Raw genomic sequence first — 19,208 nt, 5'->3', positions numbered from 1 at the left:
ATGAAAATAACATTTAAATCAAATAAAAATACAATAAAATGTAAAACAAAATGCCAGTAAAATCTCAATCAAAATACAAATGCAATTAAATTTAAAATGCAAAGTTAACTCCATTCAGATTAAAATTGACTGCACTTTAAAAGAGAATGCAAAACAGAATATAAGTAGAAGTCAAAGTCAATTAAAATTCAATAAATTTTGAAAAGAGAATGGAAAACGAAGTTAGTGGCAGTGCTCGGCCATGCGAAGATTTACTTTCGTTTGAAGTAAAATTGAAAGTAAATTATTCGCGTGGCCGAGCGCTGCCACTGCCAGACCCGCCCCAGGCCTCCAAACCAATGACTCCCAAAAAGCCATGCGCGCGTTTTGTGTGAGTCGTCAACATGGCGGAGTGGAGGCGGTATGCCGCCATTCAGAAGGCTAAGAGAAAAGGCAAGAAAACAGGAGAGGAAAGCACTGTGGCGGAAGAAATAGTAGTGCAGAGAATGAGTGCAGATGTATCAGGCAAACAGCAGAAATACACTAGGATAGGGCCCCAGAAATACGTGCCTTTTGAGCACGAAGAGATAACGATTGCGAACATCAAAGACACCTGCAAGAAGCACTTCAGGCCTCAGATCGAAAATAATCTTATCTGTGACGTACTGGCTCGAGAGCGCGGGCCATCTTGCGAAGAGATGGCCCATATTCCAAACCGAAAAGTGTTCTATATACGGTTTATAAAACGCGAAGGAGTGGAGGTCGTTTCCGATCAGGATGGATCCTTGGAATGCAAGGTAATAGCACAATAAACCCGTAATAATCAAAATGAATCACGAGTTTTATTTGCACTTTGGATTTGGATTATGAACTCAAGACCTTTCTTCTAGGAATTCTGATAAGGACATTTTAGGTAGTTGAGGTTTTAGTCACAGTAAAATAATCTTCGCGGAAGCGTTTTGTTTACTCACCGGTTTACTCGTGGTGTATAGAAATATCCGTGGGGAGTGACTTTTTGCAAAGCCACTGTTTGTATTAAAGTTTAGAAAACGTTTTAATTGCAAAATTAAACCAAATCTGCATCCAGCTGTTGCTTCCAGCACATTAGATTATTGGTACTATTTGATACTATGAAGTCCCAGGAGGATAGAATTAGAAAACTTTTGTTCCCTGATTCATAACAATCTATAGTTTTCTACATTCCACTACAAGGTTACAAACCAGCATGCATTCTTAAACTCATTAATAATTTGTAAGGTCACAGGGGCGGATCCAGGATTTTCCTTAGGAGGGGATACACCAATAAGAAATGGTGTAACTGACTGGTGATGTAAAGAAATTTTAAAAGCGAATATGAAGAGGCTTCATCTCAGGGGGTTGGGGGAGGGGGTGTTCACCCCCTGCACCCTCCCCCTAGATCTGCCCCTGGGTCAGCAGTCAATAAGATTTATTTAGGTGAGGTGGACGGATCTTGATACCCAATACCAATAGTTAATACTAATTATTTTTCAAAAGTGAGCACTTGGCCCTCAGTCTTGTGCTTTCATCAGTTTCTCTGTGTTTGTCTGGAACCCCTGATTAAATACTCACCCCCCATTGTCGATAATTATAGAACTTAAAAGTCTGGCAAAATGTTATATCAATTTTTGTTTTATCAGTGTTCAAGATAGCAGTTTAACATGGTTGCAAGTTCTTCCTTTTGTTCAATATTTTTTGTCTTGGTCCACAGGAAAAGAATGCAAGATACGAAGTTCCACAGAAAAGGCCTGCGTCCCATCCAAGCCCAGTGAAGCCTTCACCTGCAACGAGTAAATTTTACCCAAAGAGCCTTTCTATCAAGGACATACTTAGGCTTGGAAGGGTAGTTGATTACAAAGCCAAGAAAATCCTGATCTACAAATTTGACTTTGCTCACATGGAATGGTCATCAGTGCCACTCCAAGCTGAATTTGTCATAGAAGAGAAAGAGTTTGCAGCTGGAGGTTTCCGAAAGGCATTTAAAGCCACAAGCATTACAGAAGGCTTTAATAAAGGAACATGGGTTGTTAAGAGTTATCTGGAGAGTGCTGTTCAACTGATTAAAGGTACAGGACAGACCACAGAAGAACATACTAGAAAGTCAGTACAGATGCAATATCTAGCAAGAACCTTTGCATCGCAGCTGAAGGAAACAATTGCAAAGGACAAGCTTGACGAATATGGAGTTTCGTTTGAATACAAGTCTGTGTACATGGGGAAAACAGAGGACGGGGAGCTGTTAACAGTTGAGGAGTTCATCCCTGGAGACTTTGCAAAGTTTATAAACAACAATGGAATTGTCTGTGAAGAAGATACCATGCTATGTAAGAAGGCACAGGCGTTTTCTCATTTTACGTATGAGAAATCAGAAGGCAAAGTTATGGTTTTAGACTTCCAAGGGTCAGGATATACCTTGTACGATCCTGAAATAGCCTCAGCTGAGATACAAAATGAGGATGGGGGTTATCAGTTCTGTACTGGCAACTTGGCTGGAAGAGCAATTGAGTCATTTTTTGAGGTTCATCAGTGCAACTCCTACTGCAAGCTTCTAAAGCTGAAACTTAAACCAAGTTAGTTAATTTCTGATATGTTTTGCTGTTTTTACATGTGCTATATGTTTACCACATAAGCTACTTCCACCCCTTCCCCTTTTCTGTGTATACTGTTGTTTTTTAATGAGGAATGCTGTTGTGTTTGCCCTTTGTAGGACAGCATGGAGTTGACATATTTGCCGTTAGATGTAAGCTGTAACCATCACTCTGCAACTCAAACTTTTGTTTTCACTGGCAAACTTGAAGAAGTGTTCACATTATTGCCATAGTTCATCAATAATTACAAAAATTACAAAATTTACTTGTTCCAACTTCATATTATAAATATAAACGTGTTACTTTTATAGTGTTACAGTTCTAGAAAGTACCAATAGTCCTAAATGTGGGTCTTTCACCACTATGGAATTTCGTTTTTGCTGATTCCATGTTACAAGAAATTAATAAAAGTGAAACATTATAAAGTTTAATGATTGAAACGTTATATGACATAATATTTTCAGTTGTTGTTAGTCAATAAAAAAAACAATGTACAAAAAATGTTTCAGAGATTGTTTTCTTTACCAGAAATAATTTTTGTCACATCTATCTTGAACTTATGCACACTATGTAACTTTATTGACTAGAAGGAGCATCCCCCAGCTGTCCCATCACAAGCTTAGTGCAACCTAAGGACCACTAGTGCCTACAATACCGACAGTCACAGCTGGAAGTTATTTTTTAAGTAAATGTATGCATCCCTGCATTCATGGGGTCTAATCGTTTCACTATCTGGTAAGACACGTTCGCATTCTGCTCTAAATTCAGGCTGCAGAAAATCATCAGGAACAGTCAGCACTCCAGACTGAGTAGCTGCCTCCTTGAGCTGTTCCTCTGTAACTGGGAGACCTGTAATCTAATCCAAATGAAAAGTTAAAGAGAAAATTACCAAAACGAGAAAAATGCCAAGTCTGAAATGGTATCAGGTGTTCCAAACAAACCACATTCTTCCAGGCCATACTGTTCAGGGAAACTATACATGTGGTTTGGAATGCCATCTGGAAGAATCGTGTCCTTCTGTGCACGTATCCTATGAGTGTTCCAAACCGACTCTCTAAAGACATCTAGATCTTTCTGTATTAGCGGTATCATGATGAACGCCAGAAGCATCCTATACGATTGGAGAGGAACACAACAGAATTAAAATGTTGCAGAGTTACAACCCTGGTTGTTTTATGTCTGGCTAATTGAAAAAAAAAAAACATAACATCTCCCAACCATTCACGCCACAAATAATATTCCATATGTCTTGACACTGAACCTTGGCTTTCCAGAGACAAAACCTAATTTACATGCATTAGAACTGGCTTGTTTTTTTATAATTCTTTTTTTAGTTCAATCATAATATTGAGTTGCATTGATGGTTACCAGGTACAAAAAGCACAGGAAGTTAGCAACCTCATTACCAGGGTCTCTAATCTTCCCACACCCTCCTGGAGTGAGAGAGAAGAGACCCCAGGAAAAAGGTAGGGAGGTTACATGGAGCCCAATCTCCAAGGTGTATAAACACAGTGCAACCTGTATTAAGCGGACACCTTCGGGGAATGCTCCAGTGTCCGCTTAACACAGGGTGCTCGCTTAATAAGGTCCCCTTTATACAGGTTTCACTGTGAATGATACACTGAGGAAATGCATAGTGAATCAACCTGTCTTTGTCATCATGTGGATGATAATGGCCTTGGTCCTTGAGCCAACACAAATGACCTTTATAGTATTTCTCCATACGCTCGTGTAGCTCTCTCCACCATCTCTCAATCTAGGATTGAATTACAAACAAGGTGAGAGGTGAACACAATTATGTTGGCATGGAATGTTCCCAGCAATAACCTGAGAATTTAGTTAATATATTACAACATGGCTCTGAAGACTGCATAACTACAGAAGCCACCGTGTGGTGCAACCGTGTTTTACAATTTTTACAGTGGAAGCGTTACGTTCTACTTCCTTCAAGTGACTACACTGTACACTGTGAGACAAACGATAATACACTATAATTCACTTTATTATAGCTGTAAATAGTTTCCAAAATAGCAATTCAAAAATGACCTTTTTTGCATAAACCAGGCCTTATAATCTGTGCATGCAATCTATACCTGAAATGACATTGTAATGACTTAGCATCTGTCGTCTCCTCTAGAATTATAAGCAGTATAGTAGATGATAATCCCTCCCCTCTCTACCCCAACAGGATAGCATTATCAACGGACTGAGCAAAATTATCGCCCCCTCACAAGAACTCATTTCAAAGCTAAACGTTAAAAATGGCTCCATGTATATTGTAAGAACTTGTATAGTAACTAAGCTACCTGGTTTTCAGTTGAAGGTCCATAAACAACAGAGTCACTTGGGTCCATGTGATGATGTCTTCGTAAAAAGAAATGCAATGTAGCCATTACCCCAGTTTCTGTGCCCCTGTCTACCCTCAGCATTGCAGCCATCACTCTTGTCTCGTAAAGATAATCGAAATACCACCGTCCAATCACTTTGGGGTAAAAGTTCGATTTCCAGACTCGTAACCAAAGTAGTTTTCTACTTGCTGTGTCAAGGCAGCCATAGATAGCCAATGGGAATGTCAAATGTTGGTATCCCATAAGTTTATCGTGGCCGTCTAACGAGTGAACCCAGTTTGATCCCCTTGTAGTAAAATTTCCTTTCTGTCTTTTTTTCTTCGCCCCAATACCGCCGCGTGCTTCAAGACCCTCTGGGTCCAATTCCGTCATGACATTGTAAACTTGGTCTCTGGTTACATTTATGCCATACTCTTGGCGGAGTTTTCTGTGCATAGCCCGGTAACCTAAAAGCTTACCAGGGCCTTTCAGTTCGTTTCCCACCGCTGTCTGTACGTCTTCGACTTCAACACTCTTGTCGTTGTAGAAAATGTCAAAGTGACGAAGTCGCCTGTCAAGGGTTCTCATGCTCCAAGGATACTGTGGGAAGTCACGTTTAAGGAAGTCCAGCGCCTCGATCCTTTGGAGTCCTTGCTGAACAAGCTGTGTCATGGCTTCTTTTAACTTATCATCCTCTTTCCAAGTAGAGTCAGCCATGTTTGTTGTCATGGAACAAAATGGCGGATACAAACCAAACCGCGAATGGCTTTATGGGAGTCATTGGTTTGGAGGCCTGGGGCGGGTCTGGCAGTGGCAGCGCTCGGCCATGCGAAAAATTTACTTTCAATTTTACTTCAAACGAAAGTAAATCTTCGCATGGCCGAGCACTGCCACTAACTTCGTTTTCCATTCTCTTTTCAAAATTTATTGAATTTTAATTGACTTTGACTTCTACTTATATTGTTTTGCATTCTCTTTTAAAGTGCAGTCAATTTTAATCTGAATGGAGTTAACTTTGCATTTTAAATTTAATTGCATTTGTATTTTGATTGAGATTTTACTTGCATTTTGTTTTACGTTTTATTGCATTTTTATTTGATTTAAATGTTATTTTCATTTTGTTTTACATTCAATCTACTTATAATAAAGAAAAAAAAAGAAAAATGTGCCGAAGACTCAGTGGCAGTTCTCGGCCACCATACAGGTCCATTTTAATGGACGTTACGAGGTGCCGTTGCCTTGGCATGATAATCATCCAGCAATATCCAGTGACTATGAACTATGTGTCAACCGCCTTAAATCACTGCAACAAAAATTTTTAAAGGAACCGGAACTGATTCGCGAATATAATCAAATTATTGAAGAGCAATTGAGCAAGGGAATCGTGGAAAGGGTCGCTGCGGATAAGGACAGTGAGGAAGAAGACGTACACTACCTTCCACACCACGCCGTGATACGGAGAGACCGCGAAACAACCAAACAAAGGATTGTGTATGATGGTTCAGCCAAGCCCCGCGAACGTACTCACTCCTCAAACGATTGTCTTGAAACAGGGCCAAATTATACCCCACAGTTATTTGACACCCTGGTTAACTTTCGTTGGCACAAGATTGGTCTTACGGCTGACATAGAAAAGGCCTTTCTCATGGTTGGAATCAACAAAAGGGATAGAGATATGCTGTGATTCTTGTGGCTTAAGGATCCTGATGATCTGAACTCTGAGATTGTACATTTGAGGTTCACCCGTCTCGTGTTTAGACTCAGACCATCTCCAGCTATTTTGGCATCAACGATTCGACACCATTTAGACTCACAAGTGTCTGAAGAATTCAAGCCGCATTTCATTGAGCTCTTGAAGAAATCCCTCTATGTAGACGATCTTGTTACCGGCGAAGGAGACGAAGCGAAGGCGTTGGAGCTGTGTTCGAAGTCCAAATCACTTACACAATGGGGAGGATTTAATTTAAGAAAATGGAAAATGAATTCTAAGATTGTGCAAGAGGCAATCAATGGAATAAACGACCGTGCGAATCCAACTACTGAACGTGGAAGCACGAAGACCATTACCGAAGAAGACAAATCGTACGCAAAGACTACGAACAGACCTCCAATTGCGGCTGGCAGAACCTCCGAAAACGCAAGCTTAATCTTTATCTTAAACAGCAAAATTGCCCTTGTCTTCGAAACTGAAATGCTAAATTGTACTGCGAATGAAGAATCATTGCGGAGAGTCGGTAGGTTTTTCATTTAGAGCCGCTTTGTGGTTTCGGCGGCCTGTGATTTTGTTTACGCGAAGTTTTCTGAGATCAATGTTATAATTCGACCTTCTTGCTATTTTTACTGTCAAGTGTAATGATTCTGTTAGCTTTTCTTTCTTGTCTCCTTGTTTGTTTTCTTCGTTAAGGACCAAATAGCTTTTTTTCAATTAAAGCAAATCCGTGTTTTTGAACTAAGTGTTCCGTGTGTGTGTTTATTTCATTGTGTGATTGCGACCGAGTTTGATTTTAGTACAACTGGTTCAGAGTTGTACTGCATGCAGTTGATAGTTTGAACAATAAACATGAATTACGATCGGAAAAAAAAAAGCACTTCTGTATCATGCAGACATTTCCAAACGATATTTCTCGGTTTGCCACTTGAAAATTGTGTTTTACTTTTTGCATGAATTAAAGCAAAGATCAAAGAGTAGTGACATCACTGGACGGCATTAGCGGCCGGTCGATTCAGAGGTTACTGAGGGAGTAATAACGACTCGAAGTAATCTGATGAAATTCATGCTAAGCAGGATTCGTGTTCTGAATGATTCTAATTTAGGTATATTCGAACAAGCTGAACACATATTGTCCGGAAATGTTCCTTCATCTGCTGCCCTTAAACAGTTACTACTTCAAAATACTCCTGTTGTCTTCTCATGCCCCGTTTCATTTAAAACAAAGAAAGGTTCCAGGTAAAACAACACATTCCTTTTATGTTCTCCTGGTTTTAGGTCATGCAAAAGAATTTTGGGATTTACTTCGACAGTTTCTCCATTATTTACATAAGATAACTTATCTTTATAAAATCCCTAGCACAGCTGTTTTGCTGGTCATGATCATTCCTTGTTAGCTGGAATCTTACGGGTGAAAAATTATGAAATATCCTTTGAACTTGCTGCCATTGTCTTCCCGATCTTTTCCTTGTGGCCACGACTATCTACGTGCTGCCTGATGTTATTTAACACAACTTTGTGCATGGCAGAGAACTTAATCTTACATGCACGGCACAAGATGGAGGCCTTGGTGAAGGAAAATACGTGCAGGTACTTGTCTTCTACTTGCCGTTGTACTTTGAGAATCGCTGCGGGAATTTCGCTCTTGCATGAGAGACAAATGGCTTCATTAGTTTTATGTATTGCAGTGGCTATATGCTGGGTAATCAGGAACATATCCTGGCCCTTGTGCTCTTTTTTGGCAATCATCTTCACACTACACACATTACAAAATGCGAAAAAGATTTACGCTAGTTTTGCTGACAACGAATCTTCTGGTTTTTGTGATGGCATCGATTTTCCTCTGAAAGGGACCCACCTCGTCATCAACACTTGTATCGACCTCTATGACAGAGGCTTCTTTTGTGGGCTCTGCGCCGCTGGCATCTGCCCCCTTTTCGGCAAACCCCTCGCCGTGGCTTGTCCTCCCCGGTAGATGTGCTGCGGGCGCATCGTCTGCATTTGTCAGTTGTTCTGGTCCCTCTCTGGCTAATCCCTCGTCGAGCCTTTCTCTAACAGGTTGAGGTCCATCTTCTTTAACCACCGAAAAATAAACTCTATTTGTTTCCACACACACCTCTGGTCGGTGTCGCACCTGGTGTTGCGTCATATCTTGGCCTCTTAGGGTCAAAGGGAACATGACTCATAGGTGTGTGACCACAATAGTCACATTGTACCACACTACTTTCATATTCGTCGCCTTCACACTAAAGGCAGTGTCCTCTTTCAATACCCCACTTGTCCTTTCCCATAGTATAGAGACCTGTAAACCACATATTAATTATATCTTTCTTAATCGTTCATGTCCTAGTTAGCAAAACACAACAAAACGAAATTCTTAAGGTTTTTTTAAATAGTTCGTCAGAGTAAAGTCGATAGAGATAAGGCAATGCCAATGTGTTTGTTGTACATGAGGCATTGTTGCTAGGTGCCGAACTAATTTCTTTCAGACAAGTAACGAGGCAGAACAAGGCCCAAGAAACCACTAGGCAGAAAGCAATCCTCTATTTTCGGGTTGCCGGTAGAACGGTACTGCTGGCCTCAGTGAGCAGAGGAGCTAAAATATAAATACCGTAAACTGCCGTTTTTGAGCTCATCCGCTTATAAGCCCCCCCGGGTTATAGGTCCACCTACATGCAAACAAAAAAATACATCTGATTATAACCCCATCCGGATATAAGCCCCCCTCCAGTTTTTCTTGTTTTATTAATATTAAGCACTCTCAGAGAACACTATTGCTTCAACAAATAACTGGAAAAGATTACAGAACAATAACTTTATTACCATTTCATTATTAACAATCTTAATATCTTTATTTTCGCCAAATGCTTTGAAGTAACTGTTCATTGTTCTCCTGTAGTGTTACAGTGCGTTTCACAAAACTTTTGACAAACTGTTTCCGAAGTTTGTTTGAAATTCCCAAAGTTCGCTACGAAGCGAGCAATTTCACTACGTAGTTGTCATTCAAATCGTGAACTTTGAAATGAAGTTGTGAATTTCAGGCTGAACTTTATGTGAAAGTTGCAAAGTTCGTTGTGACAGAGACTCGTGCCATTCAGTGTAGTTACGGTAGTTGGTTTGGTCATTTAGAGCAAATTGTTACAAATGAATCCCTAACAGGACTTGGAATTGCTTTCCCCTTGAACTGAGATGCGATTCATGTGTATGACACGGTAGCACCTGATTAGATTTAGTCCAAAGTTTGACAGGTATACATACCAATGCGTTTATGCTCGTATACCATACTGTAGGTCACATTATGAGTATGGCAGATGGTGGAGATTGTGTAGAGGCCACCATGATGGCAGAAGAGATTCAAATTGAAGACACAGACATTGAAGTAGTTAAAAATAATGAGCAGCCATCTAAGAGCAATACCAGTTAAAAGTCGTCACAGACACGGGGTGCGTTTGATCGTGAATTCAAGCTGAGAGTCATTAAAGGTTTTACCAAGACGGAAAAAACATTTCTCGGACCGCAAGTAAATTTGCAGTTGATTGTCAACAAGTGCGTTTGTGGGTTCAGAAAGAGAAAAAAATAACGAAGCGGAAGAGCAGATCCAAAGCGGTTGGTCAGGGATGTAATAAGAGATATCCTTTCATGGAAGATAAGCTATACAAAGAATTTTTAGACCTGAGAAAGGAAGGACGAAAAGTCAAAAGATGGTGGTTTGACACTCGAGCAAAGCAATTGATGAATGAGCTCTATCTGGATGTCAAAGATTTCAAATATTCTGATAAGTGGTTCAGACGATTTTGCAAAAAAAAGAACATAAGTCTACGCAAAACCACCCAAGCTGCACAGCATGCTCCTGTCAACTTGAGTGCGACTATTTCCAAGTTTCACGCCAAACTGCTGAGAGTAAGAAGACGTGGTAATTTCCAAGTTGCTGACATTGCCAATATGGACCAAACTCCTTTGCCATTTGTCTTAGATGATGGTAAGAGATAGGATAATGCTGGATCAAAAGAAGTTTGGTCCAGCACATATTATGGCCAACCATAATATTTCGAGGACAAGGGAAGAGAATTTCCAAGACTGAGAGAGATGGCTGGGATAAAAGGGTTTGCATTATGTTTCAAGAAAAAGGATGGTGTGACAAGGCAATTATGAAGAAGTGGGTGGCGAGTGACTGGGCTAATGTCCATGCCGCTCAGCAGACCAATGCTGTAAAAATTGCCTTGTGTAATTACAAGACTGAACTAGTCAATGTTCCGCCAGGCTGCACAAGTCGAATTCAACCCTTAGATGTCTGCATTAACAAACCTTTTATAGAGGCAGTAAGGCGCCAACATGAGTTCACATGAGTGAAAACTTGCAGTTGTACACTGAAGGCAAATTGACTGCATCAGACAGGCGAGTTCTTCTAACCAAGTGGGTGGGTAAAGCGTGGCCAGAAGTAAACCAGAGCAAAGACGCCATCATAAGAAGCTTTAAGAAATGCGGAATTTCTCTTGATCTTAGTGGATCGGAAGATGATTACAAGATGCAATCAGCTGATGAAGACCTTGTGGAGTTTCATCTTGAGAGTGATGACTCAGACGATGATGTTTATGATAATAATGAAGATGATGAGTTTAAAGGAGGCCACACCACTCAGTATACTAGAAATTAAACCGTCATTTTACAAGTACGAGAAGCTTCTCAGCTGTGAACTAGACATTAAAACTTAATCTAATGATGGCGGGGATGAGCTCTGAACTTTCGTTTTGTTGGGTTCCAGTTACGTTCGTGTTGTTACAGTTTTGATTTTGTTTTGAAATTTAACTGAATTCGATTTATTGCTGCCTTTTTAAGGCTTCAATTGTAAGAATAATAAATTTAAAATCACGCGTCGATCAACAGTGCTGTTGCTCATTTCGAAACGTTTTTTTTTTTTCATCCGCTTATAAGCCCACCCAAAACCACTTACAAACTTGTATTAGCCCAGGGCTTATAAGCGGCAGTTTATGGCATTCGATCTATATCGTGGCGCTTGTTTGATGTTTTCCGATCTTTTGTTTACGCCGCGGTTAAAGCCCAGCAGGTATCAAGTTAAGAATTGTGCACTTTGCACACTTTGGCGAAGTTTGTTTTGGTCGGAATTACAGCTTTGTCCTAAGCTTTATACACTATCCTAGTAGATTTGAGTGATGAATGGAATGCTTTACCCAGTGGGCTTAAGCGTCACGAACGCCTAAACGAAAAGACTGGACAACGTAAGACCACGTTTAACATCGAATATTTAATATTCGCAAAGCTCAAATCTGGCTCCCCTGCTCCCTGTGGCAGTGCATGACATAAAAAAGGAAAAATTAACTCTCTGTGAATACATTAACCTTTATCTCTGGCGAAAACTGGGGGTCTTGATTCAAAGCATATCCCTTTTTGGTTGTATCCGGGGGTTGTGCAAGTTGTATAATGATGTCAGATTCCGGATCTCTCACAAACGATGCTTTCTACACAGTTGAAATCCATTGTGAGGCTTAAGGCTACCATGAATGCACTTTTCAAATCGAAATTGGAGAGCAATTTTTGGCCATGAACGATCACGGACAACTAGGTCATCTAGAGCGCGACCTGGTCGACCTGTTGTGGTCATTCAAAAGATTTCAGTGGTAAGTATCTTGATCAAACAATACAGGGAATTGTCCCGTTTACATATACTTTGTTTCATAAACATAAGTAAAGAACTCCTGTATAATTAATAAATTATTTGCAACGCCTACCTTACAGTGTCGCAACTGGAAGCCAATGCAATGACCCAAAAGGACGATGACGCTAAGGAACATCCCACTTAAGGTCACGATTGTTACAGAAAAGAGAGAGGCCGAAGATTTAGCTCAGATCGTTCGTAGTCATGGTTTCTTCTGTGAGATCGCTCTCGCTGAAAAGTGCAACACAAAAATCAGGAAACCAGGAAAGCACGTTTCAATTGGTTTGTTTATTGTTAATGACAAAACCATTTGGTCTTTTTATCTGGACAGTTTTACAAGACCCCTATGGACTTTTAATTTTATATACATTGTTACGTTGGCCTTCAATTTTTTATACCCAAGTTTTATACCACATGTGCTGGAAATCGAAAATGCAACATTCCTGTGTAGTCTGTCTGTTTATTACAACAGATTACAGCCAGGATTATTCGTACAAGAGTGTCTCTACCAACTCTATTCGTATTGAACTTTGATCGCGACTAAACATTACTTTTTTGTCACTTGTTATTTCATTAAGCTAAGTTTTGTTGTGAGAGTTCTGTTAATTAAATGAACAACAGTCATATTAATAATTAATAATGTGGCTTGAAGAGTTATGCTGTGACGTTTCCATACAAATCCTTCTAAATTTGGCTTGGTTCATAGGATTAGGAACCAGGTAAGATTTAGAAGGATTTGTATGGAGTCATCGGAGCATAACTGGGCTAATATCTCAGAGACAATCTGCCCCAAATTGCTAATTTTTGGTGAGTAGGCGTCTTGGATGTTGTTCTTTCAGAATACCTTAACAAATCCCATAATTTCACAAATTTCATTTTCTATGACGTCACACTTCGGTACTCTATTCTGCGGCACATACCTATATAGCCCGTATATGGGAGTACCCCTCCCCCCGGGTTCACTGACTCTTGGACTGAAAATCACTTAGCCTTTACCTCAAAAGTCACGTGGATGTGCTCTAAAGTTAACTAATTTGTGGAATACAAGTTTATTGTTTGATTTAAATAATAAATATATTAATGGGAGCTTCGCTTTTAGCCCTAGCCAAATCTATATTTTTAGCTCTTGACATAAAATGAACGTGACAGAGAGGGTTTTTTATAGGAAATAGAGAGCATTAAGAAAAACTAAGGCTACATGTTGTTACGTGAAATTGTCTATGTTTGTACTCAAAAGAGAAAAATACTGCATTTATGAATTGCTTCAGAAGCGTAGACTGTTCCTAAGCATGAAAAGAAGACAAGGAATGAGAAGAGGGTCTCTCTTAAAATATTGCTGTTTGGGTTGAGGTTCCATAGAAGAAGGGGAGTGTATCAGAGAGAGTTAACCACCTAAAAGAAAGAGCGTAACGAAACTAACATCTCTGTTTAACTCTTAAAAGAGGGTTCGTTTGGGTCCTGGAAAACCTGGAAAGTCATGGAAATTTAAAATTTCAAAATCCAGGCCTGGAAAACCTGGAAAATATGTGTCGGTCCTTGAAAGTCCTGGAAAATTAGACTTTTCCTAGGACAGTGAATAAGTTTCTTTTCATTTTCTTCGCTCACATTTTCAAGTTTTTTGTGGGCGACAAATGAACATCTACAATCTTGCAAAATCGTACCTGTCGTTAATCCCAAAACCTGACAGTTCAGAGTCTGGGCTCTAGCTACCCCTGCGGTTTTACGGGCTCCCCATGTTCGAAAATTTTGTTGTTCGTATCTGGATGAGAATGGCGCCGTTGTTTCGTTCTGTTTTAAATCATGTCAAAACGTACTGAAAAGTATTGTTTCCAGCCCTTGTGATTAAGCTGAATGAACAATGCCTGGGAAGTGTACGTTCAAAGAAAACTGGACTTCTCATGTGATATTCAAAGACTGGATATTACAAGACTCAAGCTCTCAACACAAAGCACGTTGTCGCTTGTGCCAAAAATCATTGGACTGCTCAAACATGGGGGAATCCGCCCTCAGAAGCAGTACTGTCAACTCTCCCGGATAATCCGGGAGACACCAGATTTTGGACCGTATCTTCCAGTCTCCAGGTTAGAGTATGAAATCCTCCCCGATAATCGTCGAATTTTGCCATTTCTTGTAGAGTCGACTTTCCGACAATAAAATTTCAAATATTTTGCGTTGTTTGAGTTATTTTTATACTGTTAACGTCAAGCGTTTCCTTGTAATTTCCGGTATGCTATTATACTATAAGCAATAATGTGATTGGTGGGAAGTAAACCGATCAAGTCAAATGTTGTGCAACAAAATCTTTTTCGCGCGTTTTGTGTCATCATAAATTCGGGCGATCGGAGTCAACAGTATCTTTTGCAAAAATGACGTCATGCGCCATTCGTTATGATGTCATGTATCATCCCTTTGTTATCAATTCTCAATATTTGAAGACGTGGGGGGTTGACAGCCCTGCAAACGTCACAGGAGACGGAGTAAGCACAAAGAATTAGCAGCATTAATAGCTGAGCGGTCAGTGCCAATTATCCAGTTTATGTCTTCAAAGGCAGCATCTTCACCAAGCTCTGACAAACCTGGTCCTTTGATGTCTTGTGGCTTACATTCCAGCCCTTCAGTACGTGATGCAAGTGCTGAAACACCAAGCTCATCTGCTTCTCTTAAAGAAACGGTCAAAAAACAGTCGAAAACCGGTCAGTAATTAAGTAGCACAGTCAAAAAGTCATTGGAGTTCCTCAAAACGAAAGCCTGAAGAAGCTTCTAAAATCGACAGCGAAATAGACCAGAAGCAACAGACTCTTGCAGAAACGTAGCAAAAATGCTACATAGTTTGTTGGTTTGTTTGGATTGTTTCAGTTTTCCTGGCTATTACTGGTCCTGGATTTTTGTAAATATGGTCCTTGAAAGTCCTGGAAAGGTCCTGGAATTTTGATGGACCAGTGGTGTACGAACTCTGTTAAAATTGCACGCAATAGCCCAGTCAAAGGCCACAAATGAATGATAACTATTAAGCTTCCACTTTTTGTTTGATTTTGTCGAAAATGTGGGAGACTATTCCACCTGAGCTTCTCTAAACACTTCAAGTTATATCTGCTGAATTCGCAATCTGTTTCCTAGAATATAAATTTAGTTTACTTTAGTTTAACCACTTTTAGCCATATTTTGTTGTCGTCGTTTTTTTGGTTTTTGTTGTTTTCTTTTTGTTTAATACACGTCAATATTGTTACTTTCGCACCTTTTCTCTTGGTATAATTATTTTTCACTACGCTTATTGTATATGTCAGCTAGCTTAACATGGCAGTGACCAGCCCAGAAGCTTTAGCTACTTTGGTCACTGCGCACATCTTAATTTCCTAATTTCTTGTCTTTATTTCTGACTTCCTAGACTTTCTCAAAGACGTTCGCATGGTTTTCTGGTCTGGTGTGGTAGGACCCGGCACGAACGACTTTTATCCCTTGCAGCGCGCCAAATTTACAGGGGGAAAATTCCTCCGGTATTGTTATCCAATCAGAGGCAGCCTTATCAAACCACACGTCAATCAAACAGATCACGCGCCCAAGATCCTGTCTGGGTGAAAGTAAAATTTGCTTTGCTGTTTGTTTATGTAGAGGCTTTTACTAAAACTTAAATTTTCAACTGGTTGTACGATGTGTTCAGTCAAGGACGCAATCGCTTATGGGTTGCGAAAAGCACAGTACAAAGATGTCCGTGAACATCAAAGGAAAGTAATCGAGGGTTACTGCAGTGGAAAAGACGTATTTCTTTCAGCGCCAACAGGATCAGGAAAAAGCTTGACTTTTGAAGTTGCTCCCTATGTTTTCGACTATTTAGAGCACGGCGAAAGACTGGAAGTGTGTTCTGTTTACTTAGTTGTTGTGCCACTGGTCGCCCTTATGAAGGACCATGCTGCCTCTTTAGTTGGCCGATGGATATCAGCTGCTTCAGTTGGAGCAGACTGCACGAGGGAACAAGTAAAAGAAATTTCGTAAGGAAAATACTCGCTGGTATTTGGAAGCCACGAAGCTCTATTGAATAGCCACCAAAGCATTTTTCATGGAAAACTCAGGAAAACCTTAAGGCTGTTTTTGTCGATGAAAGTCAATGCATTGCAAAATGGTGAGTGATTGATTTGTTCTTGTTTGCGATATACATCTGCGAGACTACAGAATACAAGGTCACCTGAAAATTTCCATGTCATTTAAAATAACAAAAGCATCTATTGTGTTATGGCTCATTCTTAGATGCAACGTTTATTTTTTTGAAGATATCTGTTACCATAATCTCTTAACCAGAAGTACAATAAGCTTATAATTAATCAGACTTAATATATTATTATAATTTATATCTTGTAGCAAATCCCTATTTGCTCAAAAACCAGAGTTACAATCATTTAGTATAGTAATTTCTAGACTTTCTCAGAATCGTTTGCTCAGGTTTTCGAATAATAATTTGAATGAAGAAATTTTTTACTTTAACTGACATTGATTACTACTGCCTGAATTTATTGATTATGACTGATTCATCAACTAACCAGAAACTTGAATGGTAGCAGTACTTGTTGACCAAAATATAGTACTGGCATTGACACTTATACAGGTACAAATTGTGCTGTTTCTGTCTACTGTGTTTATTTATACCACGTTTATACAATTTGCTTACATTGCAGGGGAATGGGAACCAAATCTGAAGAAACATTTAGAAAGGATTATAGTAGACTAGGAGAACTGCGGTCCTTGGTTCACCACGATGTACCATTTATAACCCTGACTGCTACGGCTAAGGAGACTGTTCGAAGGACAATTATAAAGGATCTAGGCATGGATGGATGTGTAAAGATCTTGGGAGATCCCAACAAGACAAATGTTCGATATGCTGTAGTGGATATTGACTCAACCAGCTCGTATGGCAGTTTTAGCGTGATCATCAAGGATGTTGAAATTATTCAGATTAACGCAACCAAAGTTCTTGTGTTCTGTCGCAAAAAAGAGCATGTCAAGGAACTTTTTGAATTATTCAGTCATTGCCTTGGCCAAAAGGCCTATTACAGACCAACTGGGCAAGAACCACTAGATGATCCGACACGTTTATTTACCATGTATCACAAGAAAACTGACAATCTGGTAAAAGGAACTATCGAAACCGAATTTTGCAAGGAAAATGGTACTGTTCGGGTTGTTTTCTGTACAATAGCTTTTGGTATGGAAGTTAATGTGGAAGGTGCTTATAACTGAATTCATTTGGGGCCATAGTCTGATCTTGATGATTATCTGCAAGAGTCAGGTAGAATTGGACGATCATCGGACACTATGAGCCATGCTGTGCTATTAAGATTTAAAGGCTGTACACAGAGCAGAAAAATAAGCAAGGGAATGAAAGAGTATGTTAAGAATAATGAAGAATGTCGGTGTAAACTGCTTCTCAAACCTTTCTGCTCAAGTCCTCAGAGTAATGATACCAAACACTCCTGTTGTGACTTATGTGCAAAATCGTGCCGTTGTGTTTGTACATGCAGCCTGGAACTGTGTATATGCCAAGACTCCTGCTCTTTAAGTGACTACCAATCACCAGTTGAAGCTTACATCAAATCATTAAATGACACTGAAGAAAGAGTACCAGACTCAGCAATCAGCAATGAAATGTCAAGGCGAAGACAGACCCATTAACGCTGTTGGCTAATGAATTACCGGGCAGATTTAGCACAGAACATGCGCATGAAAAATTACCAACAGGGCTAGATTTAGCCACTGGATACTCTAGAAAGCTCGTTGACAGCATTGTCAGCAAGATCCATGATGTGCGCAGTGTACTAGACCTGAAGGACAAGTTTGCTTTCTTCAGTGAAGTACATGCCACAGAGACTTGGCAAATAATATGCGAGGTACTGGCAATGTCAGAGTCTGACAGTGAATCTGAATTGAGCGAAGAGACTTATGCTCACCCTCGGGATTCAAAAGGGTCTGATACATGTAGCTCAAGTGAAGCCGAAAGTGACAGCAGTGATATTGCGAGAAGAAGAACACGAAAAACTCGGGTATTCAGTAGTTCTGATGAATACAGCAGCTCCAGTGACTAAATATTAGACTTTGTTGCCATTCTCAGAATAAACTGTACATTCCTACAATGAGTAGTCTCCAAATGAACACACTACAGTTGACCAGTATTTAAACATGTTTAATGCACTATGCCATTGTCGGCACAATGGGGAAAGAACTATCTCAATCTGGAACTTGTTATGATAATTATTACAACCGTGAACATGTATCTATTTACTACATATAACTGACGATACATGTTGTGGTCCATTCCTATTATGCTTGGTTTAAATTTTATGTTCCTTTTTTTCCAATTCGTTGTACATTGACCACATTAATTACCATATCCAAAAGCACAGGAAAACAACATTTTTTCCAAGGGTAAAATTTAACCACAACATTCATACTCTCTTATTTACAAAGAAAACAAAACATGAAACTTCTTCTTGACAATCTGTTAGCGATATCGACCATAATATGTAAAACAAGACATGTACATCACAATTTCTTGATCATGAAATACATGCTAACTATATGCAACATTGTAATGAAAATATATAGCAAACCAGATAATAAAGTGCCCATAAGTCTGTCTCATAAAGCACAACATGGGGAGACTATGCAAACTTTTTTATCTTACCAAGGAAAATTTAAATTCGATATTAGTGCTTCTTACTAAAATTTCTTCAGTGGATTACTGATCCAGTCTTTCGGTTTGCCCTGGACAGTCAATGGCCTATGTGCATATTTATAAGAGGGTAAAACTTGCCAATGTGGGCAAGCTAATGCGAGCCTTCGAATACAACCACCTATCTTCACTCCCCACCCCTATAAAAACTAAGTTGAGGCAAATAAAAATTCTTTAAAAGAGCTTCTGTTTT

General features: G+C 39.6%; 3 protein-coding genes and 1 pseudogene across 3 annotated transcripts; 3 read left to right on the top strand and 1 right to left on the bottom strand.

Moving 5' to 3' along the window:
- The first annotated feature begins 383 nt into the window (after positions 1 to 383).
- On the top strand, positions 384 to 2,726 carry LOC140931759 (transient receptor potential cation channel subfamily M member 7-like). Its single transcript, XM_073381505.1, has 2 exons — positions 384 to 776; positions 1,709 to 2,726. Exons 1-2 carry the CDS (start codon positions 384 to 386, stop codon positions 2,570 to 2,572), a joined length of 1,257 nt encoding a protein of 418 aa, XP_073237606.1. The 3' UTR covers positions 2,573 to 2,726.
- Positions 2,727 to 3,214: 488 nt separating this feature from the next.
- LOC140929457 (uncharacterized) lies at positions 3,215 to 5,546 on the bottom strand. The gene is made up of 4 exons (XM_073379251.1): positions 4,892 to 5,546; positions 4,232 to 4,341; positions 3,527 to 3,696; positions 3,215 to 3,434 (listed from the first exon to the last, which is right to left on the bottom strand). Exons 1-4 carry the CDS (start codon positions 5,498 to 5,500, stop codon positions 3,247 to 3,249), a joined length of 1,077 nt encoding a protein of 358 aa, XP_073235352.1. The 5' UTR covers positions 5,501 to 5,546; the 3' UTR covers positions 3,215 to 3,246.
- A 103-nt stretch (positions 5,547 to 5,649) lies between these two features.
- Positions 5,650 to 8,273, top strand: LOC140931758 (uncharacterized). Its single transcript, XM_073381504.1, has 4 exons — positions 5,650 to 5,714; positions 6,062 to 6,560; positions 6,612 to 6,994; positions 8,150 to 8,273. Exons 1-4 carry the CDS (start codon positions 5,650 to 5,652, stop codon positions 8,271 to 8,273), a joined length of 1,071 nt encoding a protein of 356 aa, XP_073237605.1.
- Positions 8,274 to 14,145: 5,872 nt separating this feature from the next.
- LOC140931757 (uncharacterized) lies at positions 14,146 to 18,564 on the top strand (annotated as a pseudogene).
- The last annotated feature ends 644 nt before the right edge of the window (positions 18,565 to 19,208 follow it).

The sequence above is a fragment of the Porites lutea genome, chromosome 3 (genome assembly GCF_958299795.1).
Source record: "Porites lutea chromosome 3, jaPorLute2.1, whole genome shotgun sequence".
NCBI classification, from domain to species: domain Eukaryota; kingdom Metazoa; phylum Cnidaria; class Anthozoa; order Scleractinia; family Poritidae; genus Porites; species Porites lutea.
This window is presented reverse-complemented; position numbering and strand designations above follow the sequence as displayed.